Genomic DNA, 18159 nt, shown 5'->3' on the forward strand with positions numbered 1-18159 from the left:
AATTCGTTCTTCTTATGTTCATCTAGACTGCGAGACTGTCACTCTATCATGATGTCAATCAATGAAGGCCGAACTCATCGCCTTATCTTATAAGTTGTCATCTCCACCACCAAGTCTTCTCGCATCCTCAAACAAACTCGCATCTTCAGCGACTTGCCTAGTCCTCCGAAACAGGATGTCGTCCCCTAAACTCCGCAATGATATCCAACACCTTCTGATGTACCTCTGGACCCGCTTCCTCCCGCCCAGCTTTCCTCCTCTCATTCCCTTCCCTCACCCTCGCGAGCAACGCATGGTTGGCGGACTTCATGAGCAGACTCGACTTCCTTTCCCTCGCATCCGCAAGTTTCTTCTTCAACCTCTCGCAATCGCTTTTTAGGTTTTTCCTCAGCGGCGACCGCTCAATCGCATACCGAGCACAATTATCCTATGCCTGCTCCGAAGTCCTGAGCGCAGACTCGGCGCTTCGGCTCGCAGGGTAGCGGCTGAATCCTCCTCCGTTTCCTGTGTAGCCTTCGGCCAACCTAGTCAGTAGGATCTCGAAAAGTGAGGCGTGGGACGCGGTGTGGCTGATGTAGATGATGTACTGGGTCATTTTGTATAGCTTGGGAAGAGTGTTGTTTGCGAAGAGTACGGCAGCGATTGCTTCGGCGAGGTTCATGGCGGGGACGGAGCGAGAGTGGTTGGCGTGTTTCTTGAGGCGGGCTTGGGAGCGAGCTGAATAGCCGACTTCGACGAGTGGGTGCTTTAACGGCTTGTTTTGGTGCTGAGGTGGTAAGCCGCTCAGTCGCGCTCGTACTTTCTCGATCAGGCGGGTGATTTCCTTGAGCTTGGCCGCGGACTGGAACTCCCGGTATGTGCTGTCTTTCTTTGTTCCTGAGCTGGTCCATGTGTACTTCCTAAAGCCACTCTGGCTTTTGAGCAGATCGATGTGCGGTGTCTTGACGTTGTCGATCTCGTTCGCGAGAGTGTGGTTCGTTGCGTTGACGTATTCTTCCATGGTATTTAGAATGGTGCCGAGTTCGTTTGGCGTAGGGGATCGGCCGTTGTCGTCGACGAAGAGCTGGTAGTAGATCGACGGTTTGTCTTTGGCCTCGACGTACAACTCATCCAAGCGCGCCTGTATGACACTGTCGCTATTCGCTTGGAGAGCCAGATTACCGCGTATCACAGTCTTGAGAATATCCTTATCCATAGAAGCGACCATCATGCGCGCCGGACTGAGGATGCACTGCTCATCCGTGTTTGATGCTGTAGCAGAGTCGTGACAATGAGCCGCGATCTCATCGCTCAGAAGTACTTTCAGCATGCCTTCGTATCCGCCTTCTTGCCAGAGTGCGAGCTTCGTCCATTTGGTGGTGTCTAGGTCGTCGCCTAAGTCCTCTCTGTTAGTGATCATGCATTCTGCACGCGAAAGACTGGGATTCTAGTATTATGACTTACCGAAGGCAGGCAGGTCTTCCGGGTCCAGTATGTCCTGTGAGAACGCGGTGTCGTCCGAGTCTAAGGATACTACTGGGGTGTTGACGCTTGGTGTTGATGAGCCGTGGTCGTCGCTCATGTCTCCAACGTCGCTCTCATCGAATTCGCCGATGGCCTCGTCGTCACTCGCCTCACCGTCTGTCTCTTGATCCCGATCGAGAATGTCCGCATCTTCCACTTCCGCGCCTTGTACCCGAGCAGCGATGGTGTTGAATGCGGGAGTACGCGTGTTGAGTAATGGGGTGGTGTTCATCGTGTTCATTGTAGGCGGTTGGCGTGGGTGAAGTAGTGGGATGTGTCGGGGATCACTGTGATTGTGGAAACCTCGTCTGAGATCTCGAAGATGCGCAGGCGGGATGGCGGTATAGTAGGGCTGGTGCGGTCGCTCGGCTTGGCTGGAAGTTCAAGCGGCTTTGCTGTGCGGAAAAACTAGTGACCCGGGGTCGGTGGAGGGAGAAACGGACGCAGGAAAAGCTGGGATCTGACAGTGCGCAGCGGATCAAGCGAGGAGCTAATTGAATCTCTTTCACCTTCAAGTTTGAGACATTAGCGCAATTTTGGAGATGCTTCTGCTGGTGTTGTGCGGTAGAGGAGGAAGATGTAGTCCTTAGGTATTAGCTGCCATTGTGTGAGACCAGTAGTCACTGCTGACTCTGTACGTCAAGCGACTCGCACGTGAGGTCCCATATCCATCAGTTTCGTCGATATATAGGGGAGTCTACCAATCTTCGCAGCGTCTTTACGACTAGGCGTCGGCTTGATACATCCACGCTGTACATCAGATCTTACGTGATTCACGGTGTCGTCAAAAGAACTCGAGATTAGTTACAGCATTTTCATATTCTACGAACATCTTGTGGCTGCATCGAGTATCTCCAGGGTTACCCAGTTGTCATGAGAGTGCCAGCGCCGACCTGTCGCAGCTCGTTGTACTACTTCTAACGCTCTGCTTCGAGCTTCGCGACACGCTCGCGGAGGTCCTTGATGGTCTCGCGGAGATCTTCCGCAGCCACCATTTGTATACCGACGGTATCTTTGAGGGCGTCGATGGTGCCTTTGAGGGCGTCGATCTCGGGCTTCTTGTCACTAACGTCCGTCTTCTTGTCGGGGAGCAGGCCTGCATCTTTCGCTTCCACGTCTGGCTGTGCGGACTTGCTGGGGAGGTCGGCTTCCTTAGTCTTTGTCTCCTTGAGCTCCGCAAGTTCCGCGCTCTGGTCGGCGAAAGCACGTTGCAGAATTGCGGAGCTCTGATTGAGCCTGCCGAGGTCGGCATCGTAGTCCTCCTGCGCGGCTTTCAACTCTAGTGCGTGTTTCTCCTTGATCTCGGCGATTTCGGTCTCATGGCCCTTCCTCATTTCTTGGAGCAGCCAATCACCGTGTTTTTCCTCTTCCCTGAGTAAGACCTCGTAGTGCTTGATGGTTTTCTCAAGCTTGGACTGCGATTCGCTCTCCAGGTGAGCAATCTTGGCCTCGTAGTTCTCGGCGAGGTCGTTGAGCTTGATCTCGGATTTCTTCTTTATCTCGACGCAATCATGCTTGATGAAGTCCCTTACGCGTTCGATCTCGATCTCTTGGAGTTTCTCCTTTTCGCTGAGCTTGGTCTCCTAGTCCTTGATGGTGTTCTCTAAGTTGGCCTGGGACACCTTCCTCATGTCGGCGAGCTTGGCCTCGTAGTCGGCCTTCTGCGCCTCGAGCTTTTCAGCGGCTTCCGAATCGATAGGGCGCGGTTTGTGAAACGGATTACTAGACACGTTCGACGCGGGACCCATGAAGTTATGTTGTTTCTCAACTACCATCTCTGGGTGCATAGTCAGCAAGGGTAGTGTAGATGGTAAGAAAAGGGCGCGCACTTACCGTGTGCTGGAGTGGGCTGATTTGCAGAGAGTTGATAACCACGAGGAAGGAGTGAATTTCCACGACGTGTATAGGTTGGTCCCGACATTGCAGCTGCGGGGTGAGTGAGAGGCGGTTGAGGGAGGAGCGATTGAGTGAGAAGCGGTTGAGCAAACGGTCGTGGAGCGGTCGCGAGTAGTTAGTCGCTCGGAACATGTTTTCTCCGGAATGATAGTGAATGGTTGGGGTGTAGAGAAACCCCGGACAGAGGGCGTTCAAGAGCGCGCAAAAGTACTCTGGATTCATCGGAGTTAATCGGGACTTTCTACCGCACATCGTACACAGAGGAGGGTATCTCTGAGTTTTTCAGTTTTATTCGACAGCTATACACATTCCCGTCATCGGCAACCACACTCCATAGCCTACTAGGGATTCGCGACACAAGCCTCTCTAGGAACAGACGGCTCATCAGAGAGCAGACGGGGGCCGATGTCTACTTTGTTGTCTCCTAAATCCGTAGAATAGCCATTATACAAAGAAATTACGACTCTTACGGATGCCTCATCATTGTATCTTTCATGAAACATATCGGGGGCCAAGCCAACCGGCACCTTGGTTTCCGAATCTACGAGAAACAAGTCACTTCCGAAAGCCTTCTCGTGGGGCGAGGGCAGGTGTTGACCAACGCATAGTAGACGAAAAGGGTGTTTTCGCTGTTGCTTAGGCTGACGTGCGTGCTTTGCCAAGAGACCGACGGAAAGAAGATCTTCGTTGTGGCGAATGTAGACGGGGATGAAGAGCTTGTTGACCCATGCTGCGGCGGATAATGGGATGCGACAGTTGACCATACCAGCTAGGAGGAGTACGGTATGTAGTAGTGGTGTTGACCAGAGATCTTGCATAGACCGCTTGAAGTTTGCCCACTCTTCTTGCTGGGCTCCAGGGCGGCTTTGCCCCTCATATGCGAACCACATACGGACAAGGATTCTCCTGGCTTGCGCAAAGAGTGGTACGTATTCACCAGCCTCATCCATGCTGGCCTCTAGCTCAGTCTCATCTAGGCGACTGATGTCCACTAAACAATCGCCTTCCTCGAATTCTAGTCTGGGGTCGGTTCTCGTCCGAGTATGATCGCCATCGTCGTACACTTGTGCTGCATACTCTGGGTTAATGGGAACCCAACCGCACCTCGCGGCATCAGCGTGATTGACTGTCCAACGATGACTAGGATATTTCCCGAGTTTTGGAAGCTCACCACTTGTGTAACACTCAAGCCATGGTGTTCGTGACTGCTCGAAACAAGCTTCTAACCTGGCGATGAGGATGTCTGGCAAGCATTCGCTTCCTAGTTCCATAATCTGCACATCCGATGTGATGTGCACGTGCGGTGAAGTAGCATTGGAAGCTTTGGGTACGCGATTTCCCATCAGTTTCAGGAAATCGCCGAGCGTCGTCGGACTGGGAAGATATTGGCTTGGTAGCCAACCGTCTGTGGGATCTGTGCATATGGGATCAAGCATCGATCGAGTGAACCTGCATGTAAAAGCATGTCCAGATTGTTCAGCTTGCTGATAAAGATCTGAATAAATTTCTCCAAACGACATCGACAAAGCCTCTTTCTTCGGATATGTATACCATGGAAAAGATGGCATGGTTGCGAAGATGTAGTCGCAGGGCATAGTAGCGGATCTAGGCGATGCTCGATTCGCCAGTAGAAAACCACCCGAGTGGATGTCTTCATGTTGGCTGCGCTTTGCGCTACGTGGATTAACAACGGTCCCGCCATGAACATAAGCTTTCACGAACTCGTCTATAAGGGTGTTGCTCTGAGAACCGCAGAAAGAGTAGGCTAGCTTCTTGAGATTCAGCGCGATAGTCCCAACATCCATCTGGTGTCGATAGAAATCACTGTCGCCGAGAGCCTGTTCCCGCACCGCGAGCTTCTTGGGTTGGTCTGAATTTTGGTCAACCACGAGCAAAAAGCAAAAGAATGCTGTGACATACTGTCGCTTCCAACCACAAATTCAATCGTATGAGAGAGTAAGCACTCCTGCAGCGTCCATAATCTCTGGAGGTACGACTCTGCGCAGAGATAGTGAGTATGCGCAATGCTGTGATCATTAGATCTGCTGGCGAACTCGTCCGCGGTTTCGAAGCCAGCAACCGCAGCAATGCAGCAATCATACAATCCGTCGCACTCTTTGACTGCAATCGTCTTTCTGGCCATCCTGAAGATATCGGGAATGACATCCACGATCTCTGAGACTTCAACTGGGTTTCGTTGATCGACAGTCAACGTGTCCATCCAAAAGGCACCGTCGCCCACCAAAGCAGGAAGATCGTTTGCGATGAACTTTGCCTTCTCTTCCGACGCTTTCACATCGTACGGTATGCCACTGATGGAACGCCAGGCCCAATCGCCCCAAACGTGAGAGAAAGCGATGTAATCGGTAGATTCAATGGGCGCCTCGAAAAGCTCCAAGGTCGCGTTCTTGAACCGCGCGAATTTGATCGTAGGGGTATCAGTAAGTCGTTCTGTGGCTGGACATATTCTGCTCGTGTTTTGTTGGGATGCGTTCGAATTAGATCCCTTTTTTGTCGCGCAACCAAAAGCAGTGATACAGGACTTGAACCAAGAAGAGAAGTCGAGAGTGGAAGGTCCCGTTGGTGTCGCGCTACCAGAAGCCATGCTATAGATTCTGAGCCGGGAAAAAAAAGTCGAGAGCAGACGCTATGGCCTTGAAGCCGGCGGACGCTGGTTTTAATCTGCGGGGTCGCAAGGCTGGAGATCAGACGCCTCCGCCTCGGTGGCTGCGGCTGAGCAACAGGCCGCCTAGCCTCGCAATGTCTAGCGCCAGCCCAGCCTCTCGTGTACATTCTCGCGCTCCCTGTTCAGCGCGTCCAATGGTATAAGGTGGTGGCTGGCGCGTAGCAAAGAAGGATGGTATGGCTTTCAGATGCATGAAGACCACAACCTGGACATTTTGTTGGTATGAGCGACTCACACTTTGCTGTTTCCAGCTTACATACAAAGCTCGTTGTATAGAAACCATGTAACCCTCTTACACCCTTCACCTGGTCACCGGCTTGGTCCCAGGCTTGATGCCTGACTAGTGAGCGGACGTCATAACTGTCGTTCGCGAATCTGTTAAGATGACAAACGACAACTGTGACATCCATCCACTCCACAGGCATCATATCACGGACCAAATAAACTATCTGCACAGTGTAGAGTTTTATCTACAAGGATAGAGTTTTTCCAAGGGTCGGCTCATGGGGTCACGGGAGGATTTGGCAATCGAAAAGCTGACACGAGTGTTGTAGAGTCTCAGCGACATAGGTTTGCCCTGGGTGGGAGCAGACAGGTGATAGACCCATGTCACGGTTGACGTAGGGACGTGCCGCACGACAATGGCGAGACATAATGGCGGTAGTCGCAACGGCCACTAATCATGCATGAAATTCTTGCGCTAACATATCGGCCTGCAGCGCAGCAGCGTAGTATGGATATAGCATGGGTCGTCCGTGGACCTGCCTTGGCCTGCTGGTTGTTCGCTTTGACGTGCCGCTCTGAACAAGCGTGGAGGAGCCACCCGCACTCGCGAATGCGCAATGCCCGGTCTGGTTCAGAAATTTGACAGACAAGATGTAAGCCAGAAGATGCTGTAATCTTCGAGAGTGTGTTTGCATGTAGAGTTGATCTCATGCGCGATCTTGGGTTTCCGGTTCTTCTGGAAGCGGTCGCAATGGCTTGTATTACCCACCATAGTACCAGAGTCCTCGATTTGTGTGCATTTTTCTCCTTTAAACAAGTAGTAGGCACTCCTGTAATAAGCGTGCTCAATCACAACATGAGCACATCGGTGACCAAGCCCTCCGACGACCACGATTTTGAGCCTTAGTCTCCGTCCGTTTTTGAGTCCGCTCAAACTGCCGAATCGCAGCGCCCACCTCTGGCTTGTCCTTCATAATCGTCGTTTTGTTCTTGATAAACCAAATGTAGGATTGAGGTACTTGTGCCAGTCTTTCCTTCGTGCTTGCCAAACGTGAACTTGTATTCTCCCTTGTGCGGCGTCCCGATGGGTGGGTGGTGGCGTTCGTACTCTGCGACGCCTGCAGCGAGCGTCTCGTTTGTCTCGGTGAACCCCTTGCTTTTCAGGAAGGCCATGTAGTCGGGAGGGACTTCGGCGATGGGTTCGCCTTCGTGCTTGCCGGAGTCGAAACGGTATGGTTGTTTGCGGGATGGAGGTTGAGAGGAGGGAGGCTGCGGAGCAGGTTGCGAACTACTCGGGATGTCGTCTTTGCAGAGGGAATAATGGCTAGGCGCAGTCGAAGGTGGTGGCGGAGCCTGCTGTGGTTGACTCGCCATAGAAACCTGGCTAGAAGCAGGCGTTTCATGTGCCATATACGGGCCAGGTGCAGATGATGGCGGTGGTAGAGCCTGCGACGATGACTGGGCCGGCGTGGGTGCCATAGCGACTGGAGGCATGCCCTTCTTCATCAAGCCGAGCGCGTTAGCCAAACCAGGCAAAGTAGCTAACTTGTCTTCGCTCGCACGAAGATAGTAGAGGTAAGTCCTCTGGTACCTCGAGCAGAGTCTTGCCTTTGAAATCGCCAAAAGGGAGTATGTATAGGGGTGCACCAGTCGGTTCTTGAGGTGCCGTTGGCTGTGATGAGGAAGGAGGATACGTTTGCGACGGCGCAAGCTGTGGTGCCATGGCCTGTGACGAAGGAGGATATGACTGTTGTATGGCAGGTGGTGGTAACGGCGAACGAGATGGCGATGGAGGGTTGGTGTATTTAGAGACATGCGTGCTCGTGACCGCAGGCTGCGACGATGGAGGAGGGGTCTGATAGGCTTGAGATGACGGCGGAGAGAGCGGCGTCTTTGACGATGTAGCTTGCGATTGCGACGACATCGACATCTGCGATGCTTGTGTCTGCGACATTGAGATCTGCGATGCTTGCGATTGCGACTGCGACTGCGCTTTCCGCCCATTCTTCTTCTCCTCCTGCCATTCTTCCAACGCATATATCAATTCCATCGACCTACTCGAATTGGGATTCCTAATCAACCACGTTACATAAGACGTTGGTATTTCCGCAAGCGTCTTGCCCTCGTGTTTGCCAAATGTCAGGCGATACGGTTCGGCATCCGATGATGAGGCCAAGGGCGGCGGCGTTGAGGCAGCTTGGTGCCATCGCTGGAGGGTGATTTCGTTTGGTTTCTCATGGGATGATGCTGGTGTGAGAGAAGTATTGGTATTGAGTGGCTTTAGCGCAGGTCGTGGGACTTGCGCGAGGAAGGGGGAGCTTGCTGCGACAGGACAATATCATCGACGACATCTGCGACGTCGGAGTCTAGGTCGGTTCCATAGTCGGACGACATTGTCTGCATGCGATAAGTGTAGTTCACAACGAAAGCGATTTGGGGATAGATGAGATGGTGGTTTGGTGGGTTGGTGGACTGATGACGTTGGGCTGCAGCGAACGTGTGGGCAGGTGGAGTTTCGGGATGGCGGAAGGAGCTTTAATGGTTGCTTTCCGCAACGAGTAAGCGTACTGTAATATATCCTCGATCTTCGGTGCAGCCAATCAGATCAAGTGTTTTATTATAGAATAATAGTTCTCGTTATCTTATTGGACAGACACACGCTCAATGCGATGAACAGTACACGTTATGTGGGGCTAATACTCCCACTTTATCACCTTTGTGTCTCAATGTAGGGTATATTATGCACCTTCAGCAGAGCTGGACACTTCAGTCCACGGTTTCAGCATCTATTCGCTTCTTACAGCATCACAATATACTCTTCTTTACCCTCAATATCTTTCTTGTATCTCTACAGAATGAAGCCTACAGTAGCCTTCTAAGCTTCTTCACCGAGTGCATACTAAAGTCCAGAACAGCCAGTCGTTAAGAGAGGCAGCAGATTCGAAGTCTACTGCTTCCTTTCGCTTGCGTCGGCAAGCCCTTAGGAGTCTAGAGAGCCTGTTACTATGGGTCAAATGCCCCTAGGAACGACCCAACCCAATTATTGAACTAGAGAAGCTACATTGAGCTTTCTCTTTCCTCCTCAATGTTCTTAAATCTAACATCACGATTTCATAGTAGACGATTGCGATAATAACTCGTATTAACACGCCGATTAGTCGGTCTAGGCGGAGGACGATAATTCTATATATATACCGAAGAAGCACAGCATTGTAAGTTGTATTAGCGGAGTTATCACATGTTGAAGCTAAGGTGTTGTAATGGTGGTGTGGCTTGTTACGGTGGAGCTCGTCAGGCGGTAAGCTTGGGTACGACCCACTTGCCGTGCGGTCCAGACCGCTGCACATGTTTACCCGTCCAGCCTCTTAGAGTAGTCATCGCATTTAACTATGCTAGATCTCACCATGATTCGTGGGGCTACGGCGCGTGCCGATACAAACGTCTGGTCACGAGTGCAGCAAAAGGAATGCGTTTGAACGCCGTGATACTGACAGAGAAACCTTGTGAAATTTCATCCCCTCGAGAACGTCATCTACCCTCGAGAACGTCATCTACCCTCGAGGGCGTCATCTACCCTCGAGGGCGTCATCTACCCTCGAGACTGCCGGCAGCCCTGCGTCCAATTACCCTGTTTCGAGCGACACCTTCGCCCCAACGTCGTCTTCGTTGTAGACCTGGATGTTTTCATGGTGGCTTACGCATGTACTCGTCAGTGCTGAGGGTGCCAGGAGCATATGCAGATTTGGTTCAAGCGCAAGATTAAACGCCCAAACAGTGGAATTGTGTCAAATTCCTGCAGTCAGCAGACATAAAGTGCCAACCACGCATGAGCCAAGTGCATGCGCACTAGCTCAATGCTGACACTGATCTCTCCAAAGCTGCATCTTCTCGGCGTTGCGCCATCGCGTACATAGGGACTGAGGCACACCACTTCGGCCTCTTTGACCTTGTTGAGACCGAAGCTACGCAAGCAAGACCTGAGCGTGTGACGTTCGCCAGCTCAACCCCACAAAAGCTTATGCACTCCATACTGAGTCCTGGAAGAGGGTGTTCTGGTGGTTGCTCCTTTGCGTAGGCTGGGCCTTCCAATGCAAGCGGTCTTCCACAAGAGACCAGGAGATATCGCAACTGGGAGGCCCTACCTTGGTATCATTAGCAAAGGGGCCACAGTCCACTCTCTCGTTCGAGTAATCCGACAGCTTTCCTAAAGAAGCGATTTCAACCAACAGCACACAGTATAGTACCTCATGTCCTGTTCAAATGAGCACAGCTATAGTAGTCAAGTAGAGGTGCGACAGAAGTCCCGGCCCCCACAGTAGAGGTGTGGGTGAACTCAAGCTAAGACGCAGCTTAGAGTTGGTGTTGTCCTCCACTCGGTTGCTTTTCCAGCTGCAGGTTTGTGCCGTCGAGCTGTACAGGTGTTGGCAACCCGGCTTTGTCCGCAGTCCGAATCTCACGAAAGCGAACTTGTCACCCCGATTTCGGGGGGGGACATCGGTGAAAAGGTATATTTCATTGGTTGGATTGACTCTTTTGCAACAGACATGGGTTCTTACCGCAAGTTTTTTATTGCCCAACACCATCGCAGTTGCTTTTTTTCGGCAGACGTCCTTCTCCAGACCCTTCAATCAGTCGTAGCCTGCTCCCATTAGATAGATGGACTAGTGTCAGGCTGACAAATGTGGAGATTCCTCGGTAGTAAGATGAAAAACAAATCTCGACAGCCAATGTACAGCGGGCATGCTCGGAAGCGGATCAACCTCCCAAGGACAGCTGTCTACTCTTGGAAGATTGGGAAGTATATAGGTACCGGTGATGTTCATCTTCTCCATCCAAATCATATCAATCAGTTTGCTTGCGTCTTGCATTGCAGCCTTCAATCCCAGATTACGTCTTCCTGCAATTCTCTTTCGGTCTTCGATCGTACAAGAATCAATACATCCAATCCTTGCCTTCCTCAAGGATATACCATCGTTTTCAGCCTATCTATTTTGTTTCAGCACTAGTGCTACATTCCTCGCGACAGACATCACACATTCCTCATTTCAACTTCTGCACACAACTTCTGCAACCGATCGAAACGCACAATGGCCATCGAAAAACCCATCAATACTGCCGTGGTGGGCTGTGGTCAATGGGGAGTCAAAGTCGTCTCTGCTTTTGCTCGGATGAACGCTCTGGCTGCCGTGTCAGATGCCGACGTCGAACAGGCCAACAAGATCGCACAAGATCACCACGTCCCAGCCATGGATTGGCCTTCTATCTTGGAAGACCACTCCATCACGGCCGTTGCGATTGTGACACCCGCGAAGGACCATGCCAACATGATCGAGCAAGCCATACGCGCTGGGAAGCACGTCTACGTTGAGAAACCTCTCGCGCTATCTTCATCTGATGCGGAAGCAGTGGCGGCTCTCGTCTCTCGATCTGCAAGCACCTTTATGGTTGGCCACATCCTCCAGTACCATCCTGCTTTCCTCGCCCTCAAGTCGCGTGTGCAGCAAGGTCAACTTGGCCGAGTGCGCTTCATTCGGTCAGCTCGATTCGGACCTGGACGTATTCGACAAGATGAGGATGCGCTCTGGTGTTTGGCTCCGCACGACATCTCCATGATTCTTGGACTGACGGGTCAACAACCAGAGTCTGTGCGGGCTCATGGAAGTTCCTTCTTGCGTGCAGGCATTGCTGACACGGTCAACTGTCGGCTCACGTTTGCGGACAATCTGGAAGCCGAGATCGCCGTCTCGTGGGCTCATCCCTACAAGCATCGCAGTCTCGTTGTCACGGGTGATAAGGGTACTCTGGTCTTTGATGATGACCAACCTTGGGCCAGCAAGCTGAGATACTTCGAGAATACCTTGACCTGGAAGAAAGGATGTCCGACTTTCAACCAAGGTTGCTCCGAAGCGATATCTGTCGAAGAAAGAGAACCTTTGATGGAGCAAATCAAGCACTTCGTAGAGTGTGTCCGCACAGCTCGCCGCCCGATCACTGATGTGCGCGAGGGTCTTTCGGTTATCAATGTCCTTGAGGCAGCCACAAACGCAATGCGTGATCAAACGGGAATGCCAACCAAGTCTCTGGCTCAAAAGATTCCCATGGTCGACCTGAAAGTCCAGCAAAGGCTTATCAAGGCCAAGCTTGACGAGAGGATCGCGAATGTGTTGCACGAGGGACAGTATGTATGGGGCCGCGAGATTAAAGAATTGGAGCAAAAGCTCGCATCGTACACGGGCTGCGAACATGTGATTACCTGCTCTAGCGGCACTGACGCCCTGCTTCTGGCCCTTCTCGCCATTGGTTTACTTCCTGGCGATGCCGTCCTGGTTCCTGCCTTCACTTTTGTCGCCACTGCAGAGCCCATAGTCCTTCTTGGAGCGACCCCCATCTTTGTGGATATCGATCCTGTCAGCTTGTGCATTAACCCGGATCTCATTGCAAAAGGCGTCGAAGCTGCCAGGAAAGCCGGCTGTCGACCTGTTGGGATGATCACGGTCGATCTCTTCGGCCGCCCGGCCGACTATACTCGCTTGCATTCTATCAGCTCAGATCTGGGTCTCTGGCTGATAGCTGATGGGGCACAGAGCTTCGGTGCCAGTGTTGCAGGCAAACGTGTTGGATCTCTTGCATGCATGACGACCACGAGCTTCTTCCCAGCCAAACCACTAGGTGGCTACGGGGATGGAGGCGCCATCTTTACTTCTGATGCAGAGCTTGCTGCAAAGCTGCGGTCCATCCATCAGCATGGCCAGGGTGACCACAGATACCATTGTGTACGTCTCGGCATGAATAGCCGCCTGGACACTATTCAAGCGGCGATTCTGCTCGAAAAACTGGAGGTCTTTCCGAAGGAGCTGGAAAATCGCCAGATTGTTGCAGCACGGTACGCATCTTTCCTCAAGGGAATAGTGCGCACGCCACATCCGCCGCCCCCGGAGACGAATGTCTGCCATGCTTGGGCCACATACACCATACGCCTGAAGAATCGAGCTGCCTTGCAAGAGCACTTGAAGAGCGTAGGCATCGACAGCATCCCCCATTATCCGGATCCACTGCACAAGCTTGCGCCTTATGAGAAGTACCCGACCATCGAAGGTGGATGTCCCGTCGCGGAGGAAGCAACATCTGAGGTCTTGAGCATACCTTTTCATCCGTATCTTGACGAAAACACCCAATGGCTCGTTTCCCATGCTGTGAGACAATTTGTGGCTAGCCAGACTTGTTAGCTAGTCGCGAAGGAAACAATGACCACGAAGATGGATTGATTGACTGATTGATTGGTCGATCATGGAATGTTAGGCTCTGAACTTAGGAATTATCTATGCGGGAGAATAAAAGATTAGTTGAATTAGGACACGTCTTAGTCTGGAATACTCGCGGTCGCATTCTAACGAGACATCGAAGGGCTTCTGGAATGGTTTACCCTTGCATGAAGCTGTTTGTGCAGCTGCTGGTGTCGGGGATAGTTGATTGTATCACGATAGTTTCTGGTGAAATTAACACACGCTAAGGTACCTATCGCCGCAGGGAGATAGAAGACACGTCAACATATTCGCTATCGTCGAAATTGGCAAATGCACACAACAGGCGGTCAGCATATCGAGCTTCGTTATACTGAGGCTAACAAACGCTTCCAATCAGCCCCGAACTCTTGCTGCGTCAACGGCACGTGTCGGGGAGTTTGGCGGCTAGGTACGATCGTGAAGTGCACTGCTAATAACAGTGTGCGAGCGATAAACATTAACATTGTGCGCCTATACGTCTGCACCTGATGAAAAGCCAACGATTGCATTCCCACGTTCGGAATCAATTGTCGCCTTGGTCGGGCAAACTTGTGATTCGGGCGCGTGGAAGTGGAGAACTCGGGCAATGATTATGCATTACAAGGTGAAGATTTCCCAGCGAGACAACCTTGGAAATTACTGCTGGATCTTAGTCTACTCGTCAACGAAACCTTCTTGCAAATCTCTCTGTGTTGCGTCCTCGCATGCACGCTGCCAGCTCGTACACCAGATGAACCCTGCCTCAACGACGGACACGACAGCAAGCCCAATTACTGGCCCTGCCCAAAGGCCAGGCAATCCCAATTCGAGTCCGAATCCCATCCCAAACGAGATTGGGAGCCCAACGATGTAGAACGCTATGAGCCCGACGTAACCACCAATTGCTTGTCTCCCAAGTCCACGTAAGATGCCGTTGAGATTCGACGCCAGTGCGTCAAAGATCTGTAAGACAGCACATACAGGCAGTGCTTTCGCAGCAGCATCTAAAACCTCTACGTCTTGTGTGAACAGCGAGGGAATGAAGCTGGTGAGACTAGCAAGCAACGTCGTGTTCAGTAGACCAACAACTGTAGCTGCAACCATAGCGACCATCGCAGTGACCTTCGCCGCATCTGGAAGCCCGCAGCCTATAAGGTTGGCGATGCGAGTGCTCGCGCCAATCGCGATTGGGAACGGAAGCTGAAACGTGATGGCCATCACTGTTGTCAGAATGGACTGAGCTGCCAATGCCGTAGTGCCGAGTCGGGCTGCGGCCAACGTCAAAATCTCGAAAGCGAGAAATTCTGCAAGAAGTGTTTGTTAGAACAGAAGTTCACCTTCGCACTCTGCCTTATCTTCTACCACTCACCTGCAAGAAATGCAACCAATCCGGGTATAGCTAGTCCTATCATCGGCCTCCAGTTGTGGAACGCCCGACGGTCGAGGCCGCCCCAGCACTCGCGACCCTTGATGCAGTAAACATAGCAGAACAAAGAGAGAGGGAGTAGTGTCTGGGTGATTGAGATTGCGATTGGAGCGCCAACAAAGCCCCATTCGAGATACTAGGATGCCGCAAGATTAGCACGCGGATCCAAGCCATTAGGGCAGAGCAGAAATTCCTTACCCACACGAACAGATAGTTCATTGCTGCGTTGAGCGGAGCGCATACGAGCAGGCAATAAAATGTTGCGGAGAAGAGTCCCTGGGCTTGCACAAACCTCTTTCCACTCTCAAAGGCAGCGTAGCCCGGTGCTCCGAGCGTTAGTATGCGGAGATATGTTCCAGCGAGTTGTGCGGTCTTCCTGTCAGGAACGATCGCTTCGAGGATCATGGTGCTACACGCCCAGATGGCGATTATTGGAATGGTGATGGCCCAGAGGAAGTATGTCATCCGCTGCAACTGAAGTCCTACAAGCTTCTTCCTCCCCGACCCGTACGCCTGTGCTGCAAGAGTGTCGAGACTCGTTGCAAGACCTTGATATACTGCATACCCAGTAATGTTTGCAGTCACTGAAATGTTCGTTAGTTCTGACGGGAGAGTGAATGATGCCACGAGAGCGGACGTACTAGTTGCAAGGCTCACCGCAGCAAGCTCCGCCTTGCCTAGGTGCCCCACCGCGAAGACACTAGTGACAAGTAAGGAATACTGTAGCAAGAATGTCGCTATAAGCGATCTAGAGTATCTCCCGAGCAGTTTGGCCTCGGTCTGCCACCTAGTATGTACTTCCCCAGTGGCTATAGCAGCGTCTTTCGGTGAACTTACGCCCAATGAAGTGGTACCGTATTCGCTCGGGCCAGTGCCAATCAAAGGCGTGCGATCGGAGGACTCGCCTTGTGCATGACCGTGCTCTTCGTCACGGGCGTCCTCCGTGTCTCGCCAGGTGCCGACCACGAGCAGGTTCTGAGGCTGGACGACGGTGATAGTGTCGTCGCTTGCACAACTTTGTGTCTTGTGTATATTTGCCGTCCATTGCTCTTGTTCTTTGCAGATTTGAGCTTGGTCGTTATGCGGGAAATCTGTTCTTTGAGTTGCAGCAGCCGAGCAGCTCGACTTTCGACCTCCCTCGTATATTTCATGGATTGATGTTGATTCGTCAAGATCGCTTCCCTGTGATACGGGCGAAGATGATGGCCGTGATCCAGAGTGTGGCCGTGAGCTTGCAGATCCGACTCGTAACGGAGGTGACGGCTTCGCGTTGTGACTTTCCATTCTGGTTCCACTTCGCACAGAGGGAATAGTGAGTATAAAATAAGGACTGAAAGGAAGTAAATGGAGCGGATAGCGATTGGATTTGTTAAAGGGGACAAGGTAGATCAAGAGTCATGTAGAAGCTCTTATACCCTTTTGTCCACACCTGTTGGATGCAAGACGCCCCCTTACGTCCGAGACATATAGCATGCCAAGGCAGGATTACCATGAAACCATAGTAGAATGCCATTTCGATACCATGGGTCGATTCACGGAGAAGACGATGCCAACCTAGGTAGTCAGCTGGATCGCTGCTGGACCAGACAACACTTATTGTTTTGAAGGTATGAAGACGCTGTGGGGGAATGTGCTTGGCTCTTGCGGCTTTAAACTATGGAGCAGCCGCGCCGCTATCGACCGAAAGGAATATTAGTGGCGCATATCGGGGAAGTGCCGTTGAGTGGCCTAGGACCTGGAAAGAAGCCTGTCAGATGGACCCACTTTTGACGGCTGCGGCTGAGATTACGGCGCAGCAAGTTCATAGCTGCAAAAAGGATAAGCAAAGAAAAGCACCGACGGGAGAAAGCCGGCACGCAATGATGCACCATCGTCTGTATTCTGGTTCAGCGATCCCGCATGGTCCACACATCCCCTTTCATGAGCTCGTTAACTCAGCATCTTGCAAGAGATGCTGCGCTACTGGTGTCTGCCCAGGTGTATGGCTCCTCGAGATGCCCGCTTAACTTTTAGTCCCTTGCGGGTTACCTCGCTACTGTATCTGTAAACCTGATGCAGCATTACCTAGGTAGGCCCTACACGACTTCATCCTGTGCGGCCTACGTGAGCTCTTCTCTAGACGCCCGCTTGACTCACAATCTCGGGCGGGATACTGAATCAACACTCGGCCTCACGGCATTGTGTCCCGTGCGACCTGCACATTCCCTCCTTAGATAGCCTATCAGGTCCTAAATCCCGCACAGCCCATATGTTCCTGAATGAGAGGGCGCAGGTGCGAAAGACGCACTTTGCTTGCCTTCTCAAGTGCTATAGTAAGCAGGACAATTTGAAATAATTACTCAATAACTATTAAAGAAATAAAAGAGACAAGGTAAAAGGAAAGAAGTTGAAACAAGCACCTAAGGTGGCGACAGCTATGTTTAGAATAGCGCGCTTCAAGCACAGTGGGCGCTACCAAAAAACTGATTCCGGGATAACAAATGACCGTTAAAGATCATTTGGGGCTGTGGTAGTAGGTCGCATTGACCAAAAGAGTAATCAAAGAGGAACACCAGTTAATCGACCTCAACATTGCCTCGCGAGACTTGACGCATCGCGAGGGAGAACTAATTTTCATGATCCTATAGTTGTATGTATCTGTTTTTGTAGTTCTTTAAAGTAACATAGTCATTCAGACATGATCTAGAGGCTTTCGTGGGGGATGTAGCAAAAGCCATGTGTCTGATGGCGCCCGTTTCACAGCGGGCGTTGATACAGATAACTCCCCTTCCACGACACAGCAAGTAACTAGAAATCAGGACATGACAGCGATAGTCATAAACATGCGAGCTACGAGATCACATCACATGCCATGCATCCATTTCACCATCCTACATACACCCCAAACACCTATCTACGACCACCTCCCCAGCGCCAATATGTAATTGTGATATATACTTCCTCCTTATCTCTCTTATTTTCCTTTCCACCAAAGATGCATGTACAACGAAAGAAAGAAGGGTACAAAGATGCGCTCGTAACAATGCGTTGCTAAACAAACAACAACAACAACAACAACTCCACCGCTGATGCTTTACGCGGAACGAAAGTGGGTATCCAAATCCACCACCCATACTACTGTACCATGCCATCGTATCAACACTACCCCCCTCTTTCGGCAT

The 18159-nt window shown here is 51.5% G+C and overlaps 3 protein-coding genes across 3 annotated transcripts; 1 reads left to right on the forward strand and 2 right to left on the reverse strand.

The window, feature by feature from the left end:
• Window positions 1–427: 427 nt before the first annotated feature.
• On the reverse strand, window positions 428–1744 carry J4E93_008129 (uncharacterized protein; the record flags this gene model as incomplete). Its single annotated transcript, XM_049346031.1, has 2 exons — window positions 428–1374; window positions 1444–1744. The coding sequence occupies 2 exons, from the start codon at window positions 1742–1744 to the stop codon at window positions 428–430; spliced, it is 1248 nt and encodes a 415-aa protein (XP_049196964.1).
• A 676-nt stretch (window positions 1745–2420) lies between these two features.
• J4E93_008130 (uncharacterized protein) lies at window positions 2421–3251 on the reverse strand (the record flags this gene model as incomplete). Its single annotated transcript, XM_049346032.1, has 2 exons — window positions 2421–3072; window positions 3124–3251. The coding sequence occupies 2 exons, from the start codon at window positions 3249–3251 to the stop codon at window positions 2421–2423; spliced, it is 780 nt and encodes a 259-aa protein (XP_049196965.1).
• An 8146-nt stretch (window positions 3252–11397) lies between these two features.
• J4E93_008131 (uncharacterized protein) lies at window positions 11398–13536 on the forward strand (the record flags this gene model as incomplete). Its single annotated transcript, XM_049346033.1, has 1 exon — window positions 11398–13536. One exon carries the CDS (start codon window positions 11398–11400, stop codon window positions 13534–13536), a length of 2139 nt encoding a protein of 712 aa, XP_049196966.1.
• Window positions 13537–18159: the final 4623 nt, after the last annotated feature.

The sequence above is a fragment of the Alternaria ventricosa genome (assembly GCF_023758065.1).
Source record: "Alternaria ventricosa strain BMP 2768 chromosome Unknown scaffold_15, whole genome shotgun sequence".
Classification (NCBI taxonomy): domain Eukaryota; kingdom Fungi; phylum Ascomycota; class Dothideomycetes; order Pleosporales; family Pleosporaceae; genus Alternaria; species Alternaria ventricosa.